Source organism: Rhineura floridana, chromosome 1 (genome assembly GCF_030035675.1).
Source record: "Rhineura floridana isolate rRhiFlo1 chromosome 1, rRhiFlo1.hap2, whole genome shotgun sequence".
NCBI classification, from domain to species: domain Eukaryota; kingdom Metazoa; phylum Chordata; class Lepidosauria; order Squamata; family Rhineuridae; genus Rhineura; species Rhineura floridana.
In genome coordinates this window covers 148,891,615-148,911,340 of record NC_084480.1, presented here as the reverse complement: position 1 = coordinate 148,911,340, position 19,726 = coordinate 148,891,615, and the positions used below count along the sequence as shown (strand labels likewise).

General features: G+C 42.2%; 1 protein-coding gene across 1 annotated transcript in view; it reads left to right on the top strand.

Moving 5' to 3' along the window:
- Positions 1 to 14,470, top strand: part of PTPN6 (protein tyrosine phosphatase non-receptor type 6) — a 50,357-nt gene extending 35,887 nt beyond the window's left edge. The window contains exons 12-16 of the mRNA XM_061636777.1: positions 4,826 to 4,980; positions 6,968 to 7,035; positions 8,540 to 8,691; positions 9,348 to 9,445; positions 11,855 to 14,470. Coding sequence (XP_061492761.1) covers positions 4,826 to 4,980; positions 6,968 to 7,035; positions 8,540 to 8,691; positions 9,348 to 9,445; positions 11,855 to 11,981 — 600 coding nt within the window. The 3' untranslated portion in view covers positions 11,982 to 14,470. The remainder of the gene's footprint in view (positions 1 to 4,825; positions 4,981 to 6,967; positions 7,036 to 8,539; positions 8,692 to 9,347; positions 9,446 to 11,854) is intronic.
- The last annotated feature ends 5,256 nt before the right edge of the window (positions 14,471 to 19,726 follow it).

Below are 19,726 nucleotides of genomic sequence, written 5' to 3'. Positions count from 1 at the left end.
TTTTGCCTTTTCCTCTTGGACGAAGAAGGTGAAAAGCCACGTGCTATAGCACCTGCCAGGCTGAGAGGCACTTGGGGAAGAAATGAACAGCTCAGGCATTTCTTCAAGTGGGGGAGGTGTATGAATATGGAATAAGGCATGGGAAAGTGCAGAGAATTGGAGAAAGCATCCACTCTTCAGTCATTGCTAACTGAGATTTTTTATGTTTCGTGCACATATGCATTTGAATACTTAAACAAGTTCTTCTATCTAGAAGACTCAAATGGATACCTAAAGTACAAAAGAAGGTATTAGATACATTAAATGCTCATGATTGCCTTGCCCTTAGGGAGTCTATTCTCTTGAATGATTCAACAAGTGATCCATACCCATATTTCCAACAATTAATAAACGTATTGCAGATGTCCCTGAAGGAAAAAAATGAATGTAATTATAAATTGATAAATAAAATCCAGTACTCTAAGCCTTGGTTTGATCATGAGTGTATTGAAAAAAAAAAACTTTGATAGTCACCTTTAAATGTTATAAACAAAATAGGTCAATGGAATCATTGAAGTCCTACTGTGAAGTAAGAAGCCAGTATAAACTCCTAATCAATAAGAAAAAGAAATTAGCGACCCAAGACCTATGGCAGCGTCTTGTTTATGCTTCTAAAGAAAAAAACCCTAATTTGTTCTGGAAAATAATAACTAATAATTGGCCAAAATTTTATAATAATTTAGATTGCCATATTTCCCCTCAGGTATGGGAAAATCATTTCTTAAATTTATATAGAGATGATTTGAATCAGCACTTAAAGCCTGTGGACAAATATCAGAATATTCCGGAATGGGAACCCGTAACAACAGAGGAAGTTCTAGAATTAATAACTAATTTGAAAGCTAATAAGGCCCCGGGTCCAGATAATACCCCAGCAGAAATTTTTAAAGTAAATGCGCCATGGTGGGCACCAGTTCTTGCGATTCTGTTCTCGCATATCGATCATACAGTGAGAGTACCAACTGACTGGGGAAGGGCTATAATTGTCCCAATACATAAAAAAGGCTCAATATTAAATCCAACTAATTTTAGACCAATAAGCCTATTAAATATTATTGGGAAATTATATGCTGCCCATTTACAAAGTAAATTAAGTTTATGGGTAGAATCAGAACAAATTTTGGCGCAAGAACAGGCAGGTTTCCGGGTAGGTCGCTCGATTTACGATCAGGCCTTGGTATTACACCATTTGTGTGAAAAATATTCAACAAAATCTGGTGGTTCCTTGTATTCCGCATTTATAGATCTAAGAAATGCTTTTGATTCAATATCTAGAAATAAACTTTGGGAAAAACTGCACAATTCTAATATTGATGGTCGCTTGCTGGCCTTAATACGAGGACTTCACGAAAATACACACTTGCAGGTTAGATGTAATAATAAAGGACATTTGACTAAACCTATACCAACCTTTAAGAGTGTAAAGCAAGGATGCATACTTGCACCAATATTGTTTAATATTTATATAAATGAAGTTGCTACAACTTTAGCTTCAGTTTCTTCTCACCCCCCAAGATTAATGGATACCCCAAGATCTATCCTTATGTATGCGGATGACCTGGTATTATTTTCAAGAACCCCTATAGGTCTAAAGCAATTATTGGCTAATTTGGCGATAATATGTACAAAGGAACAACTCATAATAAATAATGAGAAATCAAAAATTATGATTTTTAGATCTAAGAGGAAAAGGTCAAGTCATCTCTGGCGACTCAATGGGCAGTTTATAGAACAAGTTCATGTGTTTAAATATTTGGGGATAACTTTTCAGTCTAATAAATCATGGCAGTCACATACGAAAATGCTGATAACGAACGCAAAGAGAACATCAAAAGCGATATTATCCTTTTTTTATAATAAAGGAGGCCAGGTCATACCAGCAGCTATTAAATTATTTGTAGCGAAAGTTATACCACAGTTAATATTCGGTACTCAAATTAGCACATGTACAAATTTCACAGCGCTTGAGGTGGTTCAAAACACCTTTATAAGATTGATCTTAGCTGTCCCGTCTTGTGTACCAAACTGCATAATTAGACTAGAAACGGGATTGCCATCCATAGAATCTCGGATCTGGAGCTTAAGAATCTCTTATTGGCTAAAGCTAGTTTTCAACCCAGTTGGATTAGCACCCCACACCTTAAAGGATAATTTTGAGTCACCGTGGAAAAAACTAATCATTGAAAAAATTTTAACAATAGGTTTTTCACCAACAACAATATTAGCTATGGGATATGAAAAGGCTAAACAGAGTATTCTTCAGAGAATTAGAGATATTGATTATCAGCATCAACTAATGCTAGTGAAAAAGACAAGATATAATAGTAAACCATTGACATCTATGGCTTATTTATCAAATCTCACGCAACCAAAAAGGTGAAGAGCTTTTACTCTAGCAAGATTTAATGCCCTGCCATCAGCTTTACTTGCTGGCAAATTCAATAAAGTCCCATATCAGGACAGAAAATGCCCATGTGATAAGGAGGAGGTCGAAACAGTTATCCATGTTTTATTATATTGCCCATTTTATTCTGATCTTAGACAGCAGATAATTGTTCCTATTATAGATCAAATACCAGGTAGAAAGGATATTTTTTATGCAGAATTTTTACTGGATGATCACTCTCCTGATGTAACCGAAAAAGTTGCAAAATACTGCAATCTAGCCATTCGTCGCAGGAAACAATGTGTCGACAAAAGGGGTACTCAACCAGTAATTTTAACTTAAAAGAATCTTTTAAAAGTATTTGATGTTGGATTTTGTTAAATATATGTTGTAATACTGTATGTTTTTATTGGTCAATGACCGCAATAAATTATCTATCTATCTACTTAAACAAGTTAAAAAATGAAAAGCAAAGATGGCACCAGCAGAGGGATGCCACTTCCGAATATTTAATAGTGGAGGAGTGGGGTGGCAGGCAGTGGGTAAGAGCAGGGTTCCACACTGATACCAACCGCATCACAGATCAGGTGAGACAATAGCCCTACGTCAGTTCACAGTCAAAAGGACTAGCAGATCATCCATACATCCGTATAATCTGTAATGTAAGCCCCTTGTGCTTCCATAGATTAATTTCCAATACCAAGCATACACCAGAAAGGAAAGAAAGAATTGGGCAGAAGCTCCAAGATACAAACCATAGCGTTAAAATATGTGCTGTCGCCTGGGGGAAAATAGGAATTACATGAAAAATGAAATGAATATGTGATTCAGTCAAAATCAAAGAATATTCTATAAAGTAATTGCTAGTCTATATGATCTATATAATTTGAAGCAATGAGATCTGAATCATGCAAGTGAATAAAAAGAATGCATAGTCTGTTCGTGAAATCCCAAGCAGTAGGTGTGCTGATCTGTAAATGTTGCATTCACTCTCCTTTTGCAAAAATGTCAGGCCAAACTTGTTTATCTTTTAATTTTTAAAACTTTTTAAAGTAGAGGCTGTTTGCTGTTTCTCTCCAGTACTGGCACTCACATTTACTCAGACTTTTAAAAAAAGTTTGGAAGACATCCTACAGGGTATGAGTGAAAGAACTGTGTATGTTTAGCCTGGGGAACATAACACTTTGGGGAGTGGGGTGGTGGTGGAACTTGACAGCAGTCTTCAAAAATCTGAAGGGCTGTCATGGAGGAGATGGAGCAGGCTTGTTCTGTGTTAGTCCAGAGGGCTGGACTAAAGCCAGTGGGTGGAAATTGCAGGGAATCAGATTTTAGCTAAACTTGATGAGAAACATCCTAATTGTAAGGGCTGCTTGAGAGTGGAGTAGACTGCCCCAGGAGGTGGTGCCTTCTCCTTTGCTGGAGGTGTTTAAGCAGAGAATGGATGAGCATCCATGCAGGATGCTGTGGTTGCAGATCCTGGATTGAACAGGAAGTTGGACTAGATGATCTCCAAGGTCCCTTTCAACTCTGTGATTTTGTGAGACCAAAGTAAAACACTTGGATGCAATGGTTTGGCAGTGATACCATCTGGAATCTCTGTAATAAATGAATGAATTATCGCTAGTCCACACAAAAAAAGGCTAGTATAGAAGCAGCCTTTGAAACTTCTACCACTGTTTTGTGTCTCCTCTTAGAGCATTCTTTTTCTCTGTGACTGCACAGCAGCTTCATTTGTTCTTCTTTGAGTGACTCCAGAGGTTCAGATTTCCACCCTTGCCATTTTCATCTGAATGTCTTTGTGAATCTGGGAACACAAAAACTCTGCCACGGTTACTAAATTGCTCCAGGATAATTACAGCAGATGGACAAAATGCATCTTAATCCAAGCAGCTCTCCCTAATAACCAGTACGTGGAGACAGCAGAAGTCCATTTGGCATCACCAGGCTGTCCAGATGGAATTCATCTAGCTGGCTGAGAGAATAGGGCAACTGGGGATGGCCTAAGTTCTATGGTCGTGGATCACATCCCCTCTAAAGTTCTCCTGAAATAAAAGGGAACTTCATGAGAGCTCAGCTGCACTCTGATACAACTTATGTCAGCTCCTGTGGGGCTTCCACCGGAGAACTTCCCTGTGGATTGTGCCCCTTCTGGCTCAGATTTTTCTGTTTCCCACTTTGAAGATAGTCCTTGGCGCCTCTGGCTGACAGGCGGAGCTAGGCTGATTTCATTCTTCCAGCCATCGGGCCTGGGAGTTAAGAGAATGTTTTGCTGGCTGTAAGCATGATGGAAGAGAGCAATGGGGGTGTGCCTGGTGTATGTGTGTGTGTGTGAGGGATAGAGGAAGGGGTAGCAGACCTACGCCTATGTGAAGGTGTGTTGTTGTTGTTGCCCCCTGCTAGGGTGAGGCTGTGCGAGATATCTGGCATTACCAGTACCTGAGCTGGCCTGACCATGGAGTGCCCAGTGAGCCTGGAGGAGTCCTTGGCTTCGTTGACCAAGTCAATCAGAAGCAGGAGAGCATCCCCAGAGCTGGACCCATTGTAGTTCATTGCAGGTAAGTGAGCTGGCACCAACGCTGAGAAACTGAGTCAAGGACAGCACCATGCAGGATATGCAGTAAGCAGAAAGGATCAGTAAATTAATCTGGAAAATATAAACCAGTGGTATGTTTTGAAATCTATTCAGAAGTCTTAATGGGAATGTTCTTGATGGTGCAGGATGAGAAAGAACATGTCTGGAGAAACCCCAGCACAGTGTATTTTCATCTCTCTATATCAAGTAGATACATGGTCCGCCATCACCTCATAGGACCCGTGTGCTGCCCAATCTCCCACTCATCCTCAGGTGGCTGGGCATGCCAGGTGGGCTTGCCCACTTTTTCAGAACGAATCAATTTTGCCAATCGCAGTTTGCAGCCAGCCAAAATGGATGGCTTGGAGCACATGGGACACTAACTGCTATTCGTTCTGAAGGGAAGGAAGCGGGAAACTTCCCTCCAAGAAGTAAGGAAGAAGAGCACCAACAGGAGCATACAAGCTCACAAAAGTGTTTCTGCTGTCCTGTCCCTGTTAACTTTTGCACCAGTCTGTTTGAGCCTCTTTGGTATGAAGCTGCCTGGTACTGACGCAGACCCTTGGCCTGTCAAGCCCACGATTGACTGCTGTGCCTGGAAGCAGCTATCCTAGGATTTGACAAACCCACTGTTAACAAGTCCAATTAGCAGCAGCTCTGCAGAGTACTGGCAAGAGGTATTCTCCAGCACAGCTGCCTCAGCTACCCTCCTTTTTTTTAGCTGGCAATGTCAGGGTTACAGCTTTGGCCTTTCTGCATGCAGAGCACTGAGCTATAGCCATCCCCTCGGAGCAGCCCTGCCAAACAGCTGCTGCAAAACCCTGTACCTACTTTTTTAGTTGCTGAAAAGACACAAATCCCATCTTGGGGATGTCTGCATCCTAGAGCTACTTCACACCTTGGAGCAGCACTTAAAAAAAAAATTAATTGTTTTTTAAAAAAATTAAATTGTGTTTTTAAATAGTTTTTGTGTTTTAAAATTTGTATATTTGTTTTTAATATTTTTAATTGCTGTAAACCGCCCAGAGAGCTTTGGCTATGGGGTGGTATATAAATGTAATTAATTAATTAATCAATCAATCAATTTAATTAATTAATTAATTTAGGGTGCATCCTGAGTGAGGCACAAGAGTAAGCCCTGCGCTGGTGCACCCTCTCCAGCCACCCCAAGCACCTGTAATACCAACCAGGCCAGCCTTTGCTTTGTGTACCTGTTTGTCTGCATAGGCCCTCATTAATTGTAAATGTCCCATGTGGTGATGGCGCAGACCCAAGTTTCACTCCCACACTCTGCCATACACGGCCCAGTCTTCATGTTTGAAGTGGTCCTCTGTGTCTGGAGAACACATACTGCCGACATCACAGCCAAGACCTGCAAATATTGTGGGTGGAACCTCTGCTGATCCCAGCCTGGCAGGGTCCCTGGAGTTCATCTTAAGTGGGTGTTTCGTCTGAGGCCACTTTCTATAAACTTGTACCCTCCGGATGTTTTGGTGCTACCGAGGACTGGTGGGAGTTGTAGTCCAAAACAGCTGGAGGGCACCAGGGTGGGGAAGGCTAGTCTAAGGGAAAAGACTTTGACTTCTTCCTACAATGTGCCGTTAATAAATTCTGGAATTCATTTCCACAAGAAGCGCTGATGGCTGCTGCTTAAAATAATTTTTAAAAAGGGATTTGGCGGATTTGTGGAGAGTGGTAAACCTATCAGCAAGTACTAGCCATTGTAGCTAAATGGGGCCTCCATGTACAGAAGCAATATATATCCCTGAGTACTGGATGCTGGGGACCCACCCATCTGCCAAAGGCAACCTTGGAAGTGAAGGACAGGTGCCCAGAGGCTGCTGTTGGAAACACAGTCTTGGACTAGCTACACCTGGGTGGGATCCAGCAAGGCAGTTCTCGTCTGTTTCCTGTGTGTAGAGTGCACTGCCATGTGTGTACCTAACCTCCATCTGTGCCTCTCCCCACAGTGCCGGGATCGGTCGCACCGGGACCATCATTGTCATCGATATGATTGTGGATTTGATCTCCACGAAAGGTTAGGTCGTTTCTGTTCTGCAGCCCTGGGCCAGTCCCATTCCTCAGTTGCCACTTCCTGCTAGCCAGGCTTAAGAGACTTACATAACAGCCATGCAGACTGAAAGCAAGAACATTCTCCTGTAAATAACAGAGGGAAGAGGATTGCAGGTTTCCCCTTTGCAAAAATCTCCATTTGCCCCTGGATGAACAAAGGTGAAGGATGGGTCTTCCCCTGTTGTTAATGGGGAAAACCTAGTGGAAAGTTGCTGCCTCACTACCTACAGTTGCTACATTTGGTGGGCATTCATCAAATTGACCCCCAGAGCTGTTATCTTGGAGGGTGTGTGTGAAGGGGGAATGGAGGTACAATACACGTAGCTTGTCCCCTCTTCCTCAGTTGGGTTAATAAGAGCTTTGGGGTGTGCAATTTCAAATGGGAAAATGGTGTGGGGGGAATGGTTAAAAACAACAACACCCTCCCCCAGTTCTGCTTTCCTGGTCCAATTTAGGGGCCATAGCAACTGCTTTTAAGTAAAATAAAACATTGGGAGATCTAATGCTAGACCTTCCACATCATGTGCAGTTTGGCCCAAAGCGATCAAGACAGTCTCAATTACGTTTCCACCCCACTGTGATCTGTTTCCCTTAAAGGAAACTGGATAATGATGTGCAGATCTGTGTGTTTTAGTCTGGTCTGGAATTATTGCTAAGCAGTATGATCCATTGAAATGTATGCCAGAATCCCATGAATGTGTGCTCAGAAGTAATCCCAAATGAGCTCAGTGAAGGTTCCTTGTAGATAAGTATGTTGAGAATTGTACCCCTTTTAGCACTTTAAAATCACATTATTTATGTATTATTTGTTCTTATGGCCTGCCCTTCACCAAATTATCCCAGGGTGATTTACAAAATATCATAATTAAACCAATTAAGACCAGTATAAATGATATTAAAATCATACAATAAAATCCGAAACTCATCAGTGACCAAACGACAGGACAGAAGAGGAATACAGCAGGAGAGGAAATACCCACTGAACCAAAGGCTGGGTGAAGAGGAGAATCATGACCATTTCTCAACAAGCATTGAGCTCGCTGGGAGACTTGAGCACATGCCTAAAGCTGCAGTCTTTGGGAGTAAGCGCTAATGAATTCAGCAGGACATAGTTCTGAATAAGCATGCATAGGATTGGGCTGCACATCTCTCCTACTGAAATCAGTGGGAGTGCTTACCTCTCACTGGATCATGGCCTGTGTCATTACTATGCTTTCTACAAAATATTTTATTATGGAATGTGATATTGTTCTATATTTAATCATTTGTAAGGTGCCTTGTGTGCCATGTGTCAGAAAGGCAACCTAGAAATTAAAATAAAGGCACAACTAAGATACCAATCCTATGCATGAACACTTGGGAGTAAGCCGCATTGTATTCAGTGAAAACATGCTTAAGGTTGGCCTGGATGTCTTGAACTGCTTCTTCCCCCTGTTGCCTTTCCCCTTTTCTTCCTCATTCTGTCCCAGGGCTGGACTGTGACATAGACATCCCAAAGGCCATTCAGATGGTTCGCTCCCAGCGTTCAGGGATGGTGCAGACCGAAGCGCAATACAAGTTCATCTACATGGCTATCTGCCAGTTCATAGAGACCACTAAGAAGAAGTTGGATGTTATGCAGGTATGGGACAGGGGCAGGCATGCAATTGCTACTCAGTTCTTTTCTCTCGTTGGCATACAGTATTATCCTTTGTAGAAGTAGAAGGTGTCCCACAGCAAGGAGGCAGTAGCTGGGTAGCACACCTCTTCTGGTGGTGCTGCCAGAGATGCACATTTAGATTCTAGTGCCCAGTTTAACTAGGCAATGCAAAGTGCACCCAGAGTCTGTCTGTCTCTTCCTCTGTGCGTCATGATGTTTCAAGTACGTTACCTTTGTGTGACCCCAAAGCAGCCAGCTATTCTAGAAACACTTGCTAGGGAACCACACAGTCTTTTCATCACTGACATAAGTGGCCACTTTTTTTCTGCGTTTGGCTTAGTGGTAAATAGCTGGCAGTCCCTCGGAGACCGCTGGCCAAAGGCCCAGCAAGAAAAAAAAGAAGTTCCCACATAGGAGTACTTTTAAAGAAGCAGGCCAGGTTGTGTGGGTGGGAGAAAAAGGAATGGCTTGCTCCCTCTCTTCCCAGATGCTATGGGGTCTTCTGATTACCCCTTGATCACATCTGCAACGTCACGTCTTTTCTTCTCCTTTCTTTCTAAAATGCGTGGTGCAGCACCACGGTGCCTCAAGCCACAAATTTTCTCTGATGTGTATATACATATATATTTCTGCCGCAGACTACGAAAGGAAGACCAAATGAATCGGAATATGGGAATATAACCTACCCGCCTGCACAGAAGACCGCACACACAAAGGCTTCCCGAAAATCCTCCAAGTAAGAATGCAGCCACTGCAGCTTGTAAAGCAGTGCCTGTCTTGTTTGTAGCTATCTCTTACATAGATGTAACACTTATGAAAGCAACATGTGTAACATTTGGAGAGTGATAGTGGTTTGACAATGACATTCCTCCCCTCTCTCCAAACACGCTTAACATTGTTCTCTCCTTGGACAATTCTGAAACGCACACAAAATCCAAATCCATAGGGTTTTTTTGGGTGTCATTCAGTTAAGATGGGATGCGGGCACAGGGGGCAGAAGCCAACTGTAGTGGGGATCCTATTGGCTGGCATGTGTGACGTATAACCAGCACATTCCTTGACCCATGGAACAATTGGAAAAATATTTCAGCAACTTTTTTTTGTTTTTTACTGCTAAGATGAAAGATTAACCTATGTTCATGTGAGCCATTTAGGTGTTTTTAAAAACATGAAATAGCCCTGCTTGGCTGGTCAAAGCTAACCAGAGTGGGTCGCCATAAGTTGTAATTGACTTGAAGGCACATAACACACACACACACAATAATAACTACTAGCCAGACACCAATACCCTTTATTAGGAAAGGTGGTGGTGGAGCAACTTCAAGTGTTTCTGGATGACACATTATCTGGATTTAGGCATGGTTTCAGAACTGAATCAGCCTGGGCCACCCTAATGAATGACATTTATCAAAAGAAGGGTAGGAGAAATGCAGCCCTATTACTCTCTCTCTGTTGCCTTTGATACCATTGACCATGGTGTCCTCCTGGATCAACTATGTGGGATGGGTATCAGAGGCACTATATTACAGTGGTTTCATTCCAACCTGTATGTGACAGTGGTTTCATTCCTTCTGTCAGGTCAGGAAGGTAACATGGGGGGGGCTGTTTGACCCCCTGGCACTTGTGCTATGGGGTTCTGCAGGGCACCATTTTGTCCCCAGTGGTGTTATATGAAGGTGTTGGAGTAGTCATTAAGAATTTTGGAACATGGTGTCATCAGTATGCTGATGACACGCAGCTCTGTTTCTCCATAACATCTGAATCAGGAGAGGATGTGCAAGCCTTCATGGAACAGGGGACTGGATGAGGCCAATAAACTGTGTTTGAATCCTGGGAAGAGAGATGCTCAGTGGGTAGGTGGTTCCCATGTCCAGAAGTAGGCCAGTTGCCTGTTCCGGACAGGGTTGCACTCCTTCTAAAGGAAGAGGTAGGTAACTTAAGGGTACTCCTGGATACATCTTTAGAGTAAGAGGCCCAGGTGACCTCGGTGGCTAGGAGTGCCTTTTACCAGCTTCTTCTGGTATGCCAGCTGTGGCTGTATATGGATCAAAATAACTGGGGCACTGTAATCCATGAGTTAGTAATCACGAGACTGAATTATTGCAATGCAGTCTATCTGGGGCTGTCCTTGGGCCTGGGCTCATGCTCTAGCACAGCCTTTCCCAACCAGTGTGCCTCCAGATGTTGTTGGACCACAATTCCCATCTTTCCTGAACATTGGCAATGCTGGCTGAGGCTGATGGGAGTTGTGGTCCAACAACATCTGGAGGCACACTGGTTGGGAAAGGCTGCTCTAGCTAGTGCAGAATGTGGCAGTTAGATGACAGATGTGGGCAAGATGGCTGATAGCATGTGACACCTCTGTTAAAGCATCTACACCAGCTACCCATATGCTACTGGGCCAGGTTCAAGCCTCTTGTGTTAATATACAAAGCTCTGAAGAACTTGGATCCAGGATATCTTAAGGACCACATGAGCCCTGATATCCCAGTCCAATCACTGAGATCATCTGGAGGAGTGCTGTTAGTTAGCCCCCATGTTATAGAGGCCCAACTGGCCTCAGCTAGAAATTGGCATTTAGTATCACCAGTCCCATGCTGTGAAAAACTCTTCGTGCAGAGATTTGGCTGGGATCCTTGCTTTTGACTTCCCGGCATCTCTTGAAGACTTTTTTTTTATACCAACAGGCCTATGCAGTTGTTTAAAACTTTCTTGAGTCATTTAAATTATTTTTGTATTGTTTTTAGTTGTTTTTTATTGTTTACATATTGTGGTATTTTGTGAGATGGCAGTATATACTTTGTTTATAAAAACAAATAAGATAACAATGGGGCCTAACTGTTAGAGCCATATGACAATGGAATCAATTACCTAGCGAGGTAGTGGGCTCTCCGACACTGGAGGCCTTCAAGAGGCAGTTGGACAGCCATCTGTCAGGAATGCTTTGATTTGGATTCCTGCATTGCGCAGGGGGTTGGACTTGATGGCCTTATAGGCCCCTTCCGACTCTACTATTCTATGATTCTATGGTTTGGCATTACACCTGAGCCACTCCATCTTCATATTCACACTTATTTTCTTCCCTCTGCATTCTACATCCAGCTAGCTTTAGTTCACTCATTCTTTTTCATTTTTTCCTTCATAGGCAGAAGGAAGAATCAACCCTGTATGAGAATTTAGAAAACACCAAAGGCAAGAAAGAGGAAAAAGGGCTAAAGCACTGGCCTCCAGGGAAGGAGAAGAAACCAAAGGGTTCTCTGAAGAAAAAATAATGCCATGCATCTTCCATTCACAGAAGACATCAATTGTCTTTTTCCCTGCTAAGAACATCCCATAAAGGTTTATTGAATGGTGGAGAGCTAGCCCAAGACACCTTGGTGCCTGAGAAGGAAAATCCAGATTGCATCTTCTCATTCTCCTTCTATTAATGAATCCTTCTCTTTCTCTGCCTCTCCTATGACCCATCCATTTTCTTTTTAGAAGTCTATGGGCATCTCTGTAAGGGCTTGGGGTGTGTGTGTGTACAGATGCATAGGAGTAGGGGAACCTCTGACACACTGATCCCCCTGTATATGTGCAGATTGCAATGCTCAATAACTATGCCATGATTACTATCCTTATCCTTAATCTACTTATACATTCATTACACCGTAGTCTTTTCCTTTTTAGTCAGTTTTTGAAAGCTTGAAACATGCCTTGCTGTTCTCTTAGGCTGTGGGCACATTAGTTGTTTCAAAAGCAGCGAGAATGGTTTTTCTGGCTATGTGTTGAAGCGACTCTGCCCTCAGCTGGACGCACCTCCCTTCCCCACTTCAGAACTTGTAGGACCGCCCATAGCAAAGTGTTGGGCCAACCTCTGTCTCTGCCTGAGCCTACAGCAAAGCGTTTCCATTGGCCACACCTGGAAAACAAACAGGTTGATCTACCTGCAAAATCTGCCTGAAGCTGAATTTTTAAAAAATGCAGTCAAGCTGATCCCATGAGGTTTTAGAGTAAATATGGGTGGAGTTTGACTAGCATCGTGTGCCCGTTTTCAGAAAAGAGAGGTGGAGAGACACACTGAAACTGGCACAACGGTATGTATGTCTCTACCCTTAGGTGTAATCCTATACAACTGGGCTCACCAATGCAGTAGCCTTGGTCTTCCCCTGGTGCCTGCAGAGTCTCTGAGGTCCCCTTCATCATGAGGTGGTGAGGGTGGCTAAACTTTTTCCTCTTAAGAGCAGACAGAGGAAATTGAAAAAACAAGACTCTTTCCCACTTCCTGTCTTACGTAGCTCTATGTGCTTTTCAAGGCTCAGGTCAATATTTGAGCAGTTGACCATGAAGCAGAGTGACCGAGAAGGAAATAATGAAAGGGACTGATCTGAGAGACTTAGGCTGTGGACACACTAGTTGTCTGAAAAGCAGCTAGAATGGTGTTTCTGACTGCCTTTTGAAGTGATCCTGCTCTCTGCTGGCCACATTTTCCTTCCCCACTGCTGACTTCAGAACTTTCAGGGCCACCTGCAGCAAAGCATTGGGCCAATCACTGTCTCTGCCTGAGCCTGCAACAAAGCGCTTCCATTGACCACACCTGGAAGACAAAGGGGTTGATCTATCAATCAGTTGCAAAACCTCTCTGAAGCTGAAGTTTTAAAAAATGCACTGGAGCTAATCTGATGAGGTTTTAAAAGTAAAAAAGGGCAGAGTTTGACTAGTGTTGTGTGCTCCCGTTTTGAGAAAAGAGAGGTAGAGATGCACTGGAACTGGCACAACAGAAAATGTGTCTCTACTCTTAGGTGAGGAAAACACATCCAGGAGAGAGGGGGAGAAAGTGGAGTGTTAAGAGAGGAGGCACTTGTGTGCGCACATGTTGGATCAAGTAAAATGGATCCTCTTGAAACTAATATTTTTATAGATTTTCCCTGTCCCAACTACTGTCAGATCATATCTGTGTCCATTGACTGAACCATAACAATTATTGATTTCTGGAGTTTCTATAGCACTAAAATAAGGATCCAAGGCATCAATCCTTTTGGGACTTTCTGATTTTCACCAGGGATCCCTAACCACCATCAATCAAAGGTCCCCTCTGGGTCAACAGATACATCCTATGTGAAAACCATAAGGATCTGTGCCTTGTGTTAATGTGTCTTGAAGTGCTGGCTATCACAGGACCTGTGATTTTTGCTATGCCATCTACCACTGTAAACTTTGATGGCAGTTTGTTTGGGGGTGCATGTAAAGTCATGCAAATTCAAGAGGATCTGTTTTAACTGTACTGGCTCTTACTTTTTCTCAGACTCCTTAAAAAGTGTGTGTGGTCTCTGTCTGGGAGACAGGCGAGAGAAGCAACCCAACGGGGGGGGTGCCCATAGAGCTGGAAGTCCTATTGAACTCACTTTACTTGAGTAGATAAGTACAGGATTGCACTGTTAGGATACTAAAGCTCTGCCTTTTTCCTGAGTCTCAGGCTCTAGAGCCTTCTGTTTATCGTGCCCTCTAACTATTCCACATACTGAGCCCTGCCAGGTGGAGGAGCTGGATATGTTGCCTTTGGGATAAATGTTGCTTCTGTAGCTTCACCTTCTTTCAGGTCCAGTTTCTTTTCCATGACTTCACTGGATTGGTCAAAGCCAACCTTGTCTTGTGCAACCACTAGCTCAATGCCAACCTCTGCTTAGCCAAACCCTACTGCTGCACTCTGTAAATAATGGATAATTGTCTAGTCTAATAGATTGGTTTTCTTTGCTTGTAAATAAAACAGATTTTTGTTTGATTTGTAGACATTTAAAAGAAAACTATGAACTGGGCTTACAAACTGAACTTGCAGGAGGGCACAAAACATTTGTGGAGAAATGTTGCTGGGACTCTGGAAAATCAGAGCATGGAAAAGTTACTTTTTTAAACTACAACTCCCATCAACCCTAGGCAGCATGGCTACTGGATTGGGCTGATGGGAGTTGTAGTTCAAAAAAGTAACTTTTCCAAGCTCTGTAGAAAATCATCCACAGGTGTTGAAGAAAAGGAGACTGAAACAATCTGCTGTGCGCATCACATTTCAGAGATGATGGCAGCTTCCTGCTTCTAAGCTCACAGCTCCACCTTCATGTATGTGTGCAAATGCAACTATGTCTAGAGCCAGTGAGCAGCAACATCAGCATATATGTGTGCAAACACACTCACTGGATCTCCTAAGGCAGCCCCAGACAGCACTAACATGCAGCACAGCTATAGAGCAGAGATACTCAGGGCTGCCCCAGAACTTAAATAATATTTACTAATAGGCAAAAAACCTTGCAGTTTAAGAATGTACCTATAGCCCACAGATATTTCTATCAAACTTTGAAAAGCAGGGAAATTGGGCAGCAATAGTGAATGCACCAGGGGAGCAGGAGACCTGACCTCTCTATATTGTACTGCCCTACAAATTTGTCAAAATGCAAACACAATTTGGATTAGTCTTTCACAGTCCAGTCCACTTCCTGTGTAGCTTGAAAGAATTTAGTAACGTGCCTGAGGTTTGAACATTTGCATGTTTATTGAGTTCAGTGGGATTTACTCCCATGCAATCATGCTTAGGATAGGTAAAACTGATCAGGGGGAGGGAGGCCTGGAGTGGGCAGGGAGAGTAGAGTGGAGAGGGAAGGATGAAGAAAGGGGGAGGGAAGGGCCAGGTGCTGGCAGGGAGGAGGAGGGGAGGGCAGGTTTGATAATTTGCATGCTTATTGAGTTCTATGGGATTTACACCCATGAAATCATGCTTGAAAATGAAATGGACTGCCTTCGATTCTGACTTATGGCGACCCTATGAATAGGGTTTTCATGGTAAGCGGTATTCAGAGGTGGTTTACCATTGCCTTCCTCTGAGACTGAAAGGTAGTGACTGGCCCAAGGTCACCCAGTGAGCTTCATGGCTGTGTGGGGATTCGAACCCTGGTCTTCCAGGTCGTAGTCCAACACTCTTAACTGCTACGCCACGCTGGTTCTCTTCCTTAGTATAATAGTGTGAAAATAGTGACTAAATAATAAAAAGTCAACAAGTCCTAGGATAGGTAAAACTGACCGTGGGGGAGGGAGAGGGGAGGGCAGAGGGGAGGGGTGAGGGATGGGATTGGAAGAGGATGAGGGAGGGGAAGGGAGGGGTGAAGGAAGGGGGAGGCAAGAGGCAAGAGAGAGGATAGGAGAGAGGAGGAGGAGGGGAGGGCAGGTTTGATTATTTGCATTCTTTTTCAGTTCAGTGGGATTTACTCCTGTACAATAATGCTTGGGATAGGTGAAACTGACCTGGGGAGGGGCGGGGAGGACATTGGATGGGTGTGAACTGGTCAGAGGGAAAGCCCCTTTCCTTTCCAAAAGGAAAACATTGTGAACAGTATCATTCTTTTTCTTTGTATCAATAATTTTTATTCAAAGTTTCAAAAAACAAAACCGAACAGAACAAAACAAAACAACAACAAAAAAAACAAATTAATAACTAGTACAATAAAATAAAATATTGACTTCCGATTTGTCGCAGATCAGTTATAGATCTATAATATATAACAAACCTGTCTCTTAATATATTACAAAATCACTTTCCTCCAGTAGTTCTCTTAATTAATCATCAAATCTCATTAACATTACTTTATTCTTTCCGCAAAAAGTCAAAGAGAGGCTCCCACTCCTTGAGAAATATATCCATTGATTTTTCTCCAAATAAACATGTCAATTAATCCATCTCATCAAGTCTGCTAGGTCCAGTAGTTTCAATAGCCATTCTCAGTGTTAATTCCATCTTCCATCTCCATCCTTGCACCCATAATAATCTTGCTGTCATAGTCATAGTCATATAATAAAAGTCTGATAGGAATTTCTTTCATCATAAATATTTCCTTGCCATCAATTCCGAATGTACCACTGAAATGTTGTTGTAAAGCTGCATCTCTGCTCCTCCTTTCCACAGAATGCACCATCACATCTCCCGAGAGTTTTTCCATTGTCACACATCTGGAATTAATTCTGTAAACTTTCTCCATTTCAAGTTCCATCAAATCCTTCCAGTCCAGGAATTTTTTTGAACCGTTGATATCTTTATCCCTAATCTCTTCACCAATTCCTTCAAGGACAGCGCTGAATTCCAAACAGTAATATTTATCTCCAGGATCCATCACAGCCATAAAAATCAAATCTTTTTCCAAGTCCATAGTTGATATATCTATTCCAATCTCCAGGGCTTGAACCTTTCCTTTAATTTTTATTTCATCTTCTTTTATTTGTCCAGCCATATCTTTGGTCTCATCCACCTCCCCTCTCACAGAATCCTGAATTTCCTTCAGCTCCTGTCTCATTTTGCCAAATTCACTTTTCATCTCTTGTTTACTCTGTCTCAGCTCCTGTCTCGCCAGCTTAATCTCATTCATTATTTTCTGAAACATATCTAGATAGATAACCCCTTCCTGTACATCCAGGGTCTCAGCCACCTTCTTGATTGTCATTCTTAACTATTCCCAAGCAAAGAACAGTTTATTTCTTTTTCCAGTCACAAAGGAGTTAATCCTCCAAGCCTGCAGACATCACCCTCTAGACAGCACAAACCGCCTTATCTCTTATGTGTCCAAAAGTGCAAAACAAATTTGGTTCACAGCATCCAAAAAATTAGTGGCATAAAAAAGTAAGCAGATTCGTCAAAAAAAAAAAAAAGTAAACCAGAAAAAATAGTCTCAAATGCCATAAAATCAGATTTCCTCTTTAGATTAGTTGCCCCTCATCCGTTTATATCTTTAAAATGCTCAATTCCATGCCAGCTTTTTGCAATAAAAAACAAAGATAGGCTATTTCGATTTTCTTCCTCCTTAATTCTGTGTATATGAGAGAAAGTTATAACTCACCCAGGGATTCTTTGTTGCTGATCCTATAACAAATCTCTCTTACTGTAACGATAACAAAATGATAAGAGTAGATAGAAGGATGCTTGCCTGTTAAATACGTTTTTCTTTAAAGAAAAAAAAAGTCTTGCTTAATCAGTTTGAGCTTGCTTGAAGTTCCCTGGCTCCGTCCAATGTTGCTGGCAGGTCCTTCGTTCCTAATGAATTCAAGTCCCCCAACAAGCACAACGAAGCTTGTGGATAATCTCTTCGTTTCTCCCTTGCCTGGGAGAAAGTTTTACCAGTAAAAAAAAAACCTTTTGGCTGGTTTTAAAACTGAAAAAGCTTCCTCTGAGACGAGAGCTCGCCTCAGAGACAGGCACAAGCTAAGCAATCCTTCCCGGAAGTCAACAGTATCATTCTTTTCAAGGTTTCCCCTATCTTTTTATTCTACAACAGGCACTTGTAGCCTCCCACCCAAATTTAAACCAAAACTGTCTCTGTCCACATCCACACCAGACCTTTATTTCCCTTTAGATAGTCATGGCTACTCCCAAAGAATCCTGGGAAGTGTAGTTAATGAAGGGTGCTGAGAGTTGCTAGGAGATGCTCTTTTCCCCTCACAGAGCTTCAATCAGAGTGGCTGACTGTTAAAGCACTCTGGCCACTGGAGCTCTGTCAAGGGAATAAGAGTCTCCTCTCAGCACCCTTCACAAACTACCTTTCCCAGGATTCTTTGGGAGAAGCCATGACTGTCTAAAGTAAAATAAAGGTCTGGTATGGGTGTGGCCCCCTGATTAGGCAAGCCCAGCAGCTGTGAATCTTGCTTTTTAGAACACTGACGGTTGGTTCTTACTGAAGAAGCCTGGCCTTATCATTTACTTCAATGCAAAATATCTTAAATTAATTAAAAATCAGCCAAGCATTTTTAAAACTTTTAAACTGCAGAAAATGAAAGTCAGAGTATGGGGCAAGGTCAGTAATAGGATTACAGGTACTCTGTGAATATGGCTGATTTCTAATTAATTTCAACAGATCATGAGAACTCTGACAGAAAAAAGTCCAAAAGGTCTGTTTTTTCTCTTTTTACAGTTTGAACTCTTGATTCTGAGTGTTATGTGTATCGCCATTAAAATTTAGAGGGTTAAGCAAGCGTTTCTGAGTTCAGGACTATAAGTTTTCTAAGGTTTTGTTTTGAATTGGGCTTATGGGAAGCATCAAAATGTTCAATTTAACGTTGAGCAATACAAAAAAATCCATGCTGACTACAGTATACAGCCATTCTAGTGGCTGTATAATTCCTGTCTCTTTATATGTTCTTTGGTATGAATTAAAACAAAGAGCAAAAATCTTATGACACATTGATTAAAATTGGGTAGGGAGCAGGAAAAAATGAGCTGGGAGTACAGTCTGAGTACAGGCTGCCATTTGGCAATACCTGATAGAGTACGAACTGAAATATGGCCCTCTGTTCATGGTACCCAACACCATGGAATGTTTTATGAACCCGATGCAAAAAATAACTAGAAATTCTTCCAGATAATTACACTTCTGCTTGGCTCTGCTCTGTATATGCTGAGACAAGATCTTCAGCAGAGATCCATCCTCTGCAAGTGGCTGGCCAGCCATTGTCTTCCTGCTCTATCCCAGCAGGTATAGCCTTACTGGGTCCCAACAGCATGGCTGCAGTGGAAAGGCTTTTGAGGCAGTTCTTGATGATTTGAGGGCTCCTCTGTTGATTCACTACAACCCTATTTTGCAGTCTAAAAATTATAGAACCAAAACAAAAGGGTAGCAGTATCCTGATTCCCGCTTGTAGGATTTAATGTTTTCTGATACAGCACTGCCCTCTTGTGCCAGACCATCATTTAAATTTTTTTTAGAAGAGCTGAGTTGGAAAGCTGTCGAGTACTGTCCAGTATGCTCACAGTCTGGCAACAGGTATTTATGTTAATTGAAATATTTTAATCCCACTCTTCAGTCACCTCTTAGAGTGGCAAACAAATTTAAAAAACAAAAAACTGTAAATAGTAGAAAACTAGCAGAAGGCAATAGCAGAGAGAAAAATTAATATATAGTGTGTAAAAACACGACATCTAGAACACCCAAAGAAATTAAAAGGTATTTGCCTGGCTTAAAAAAAAGAGTCGAAAAGGAAACTCGTCACCTCCCAACCACCACCCCCTTAC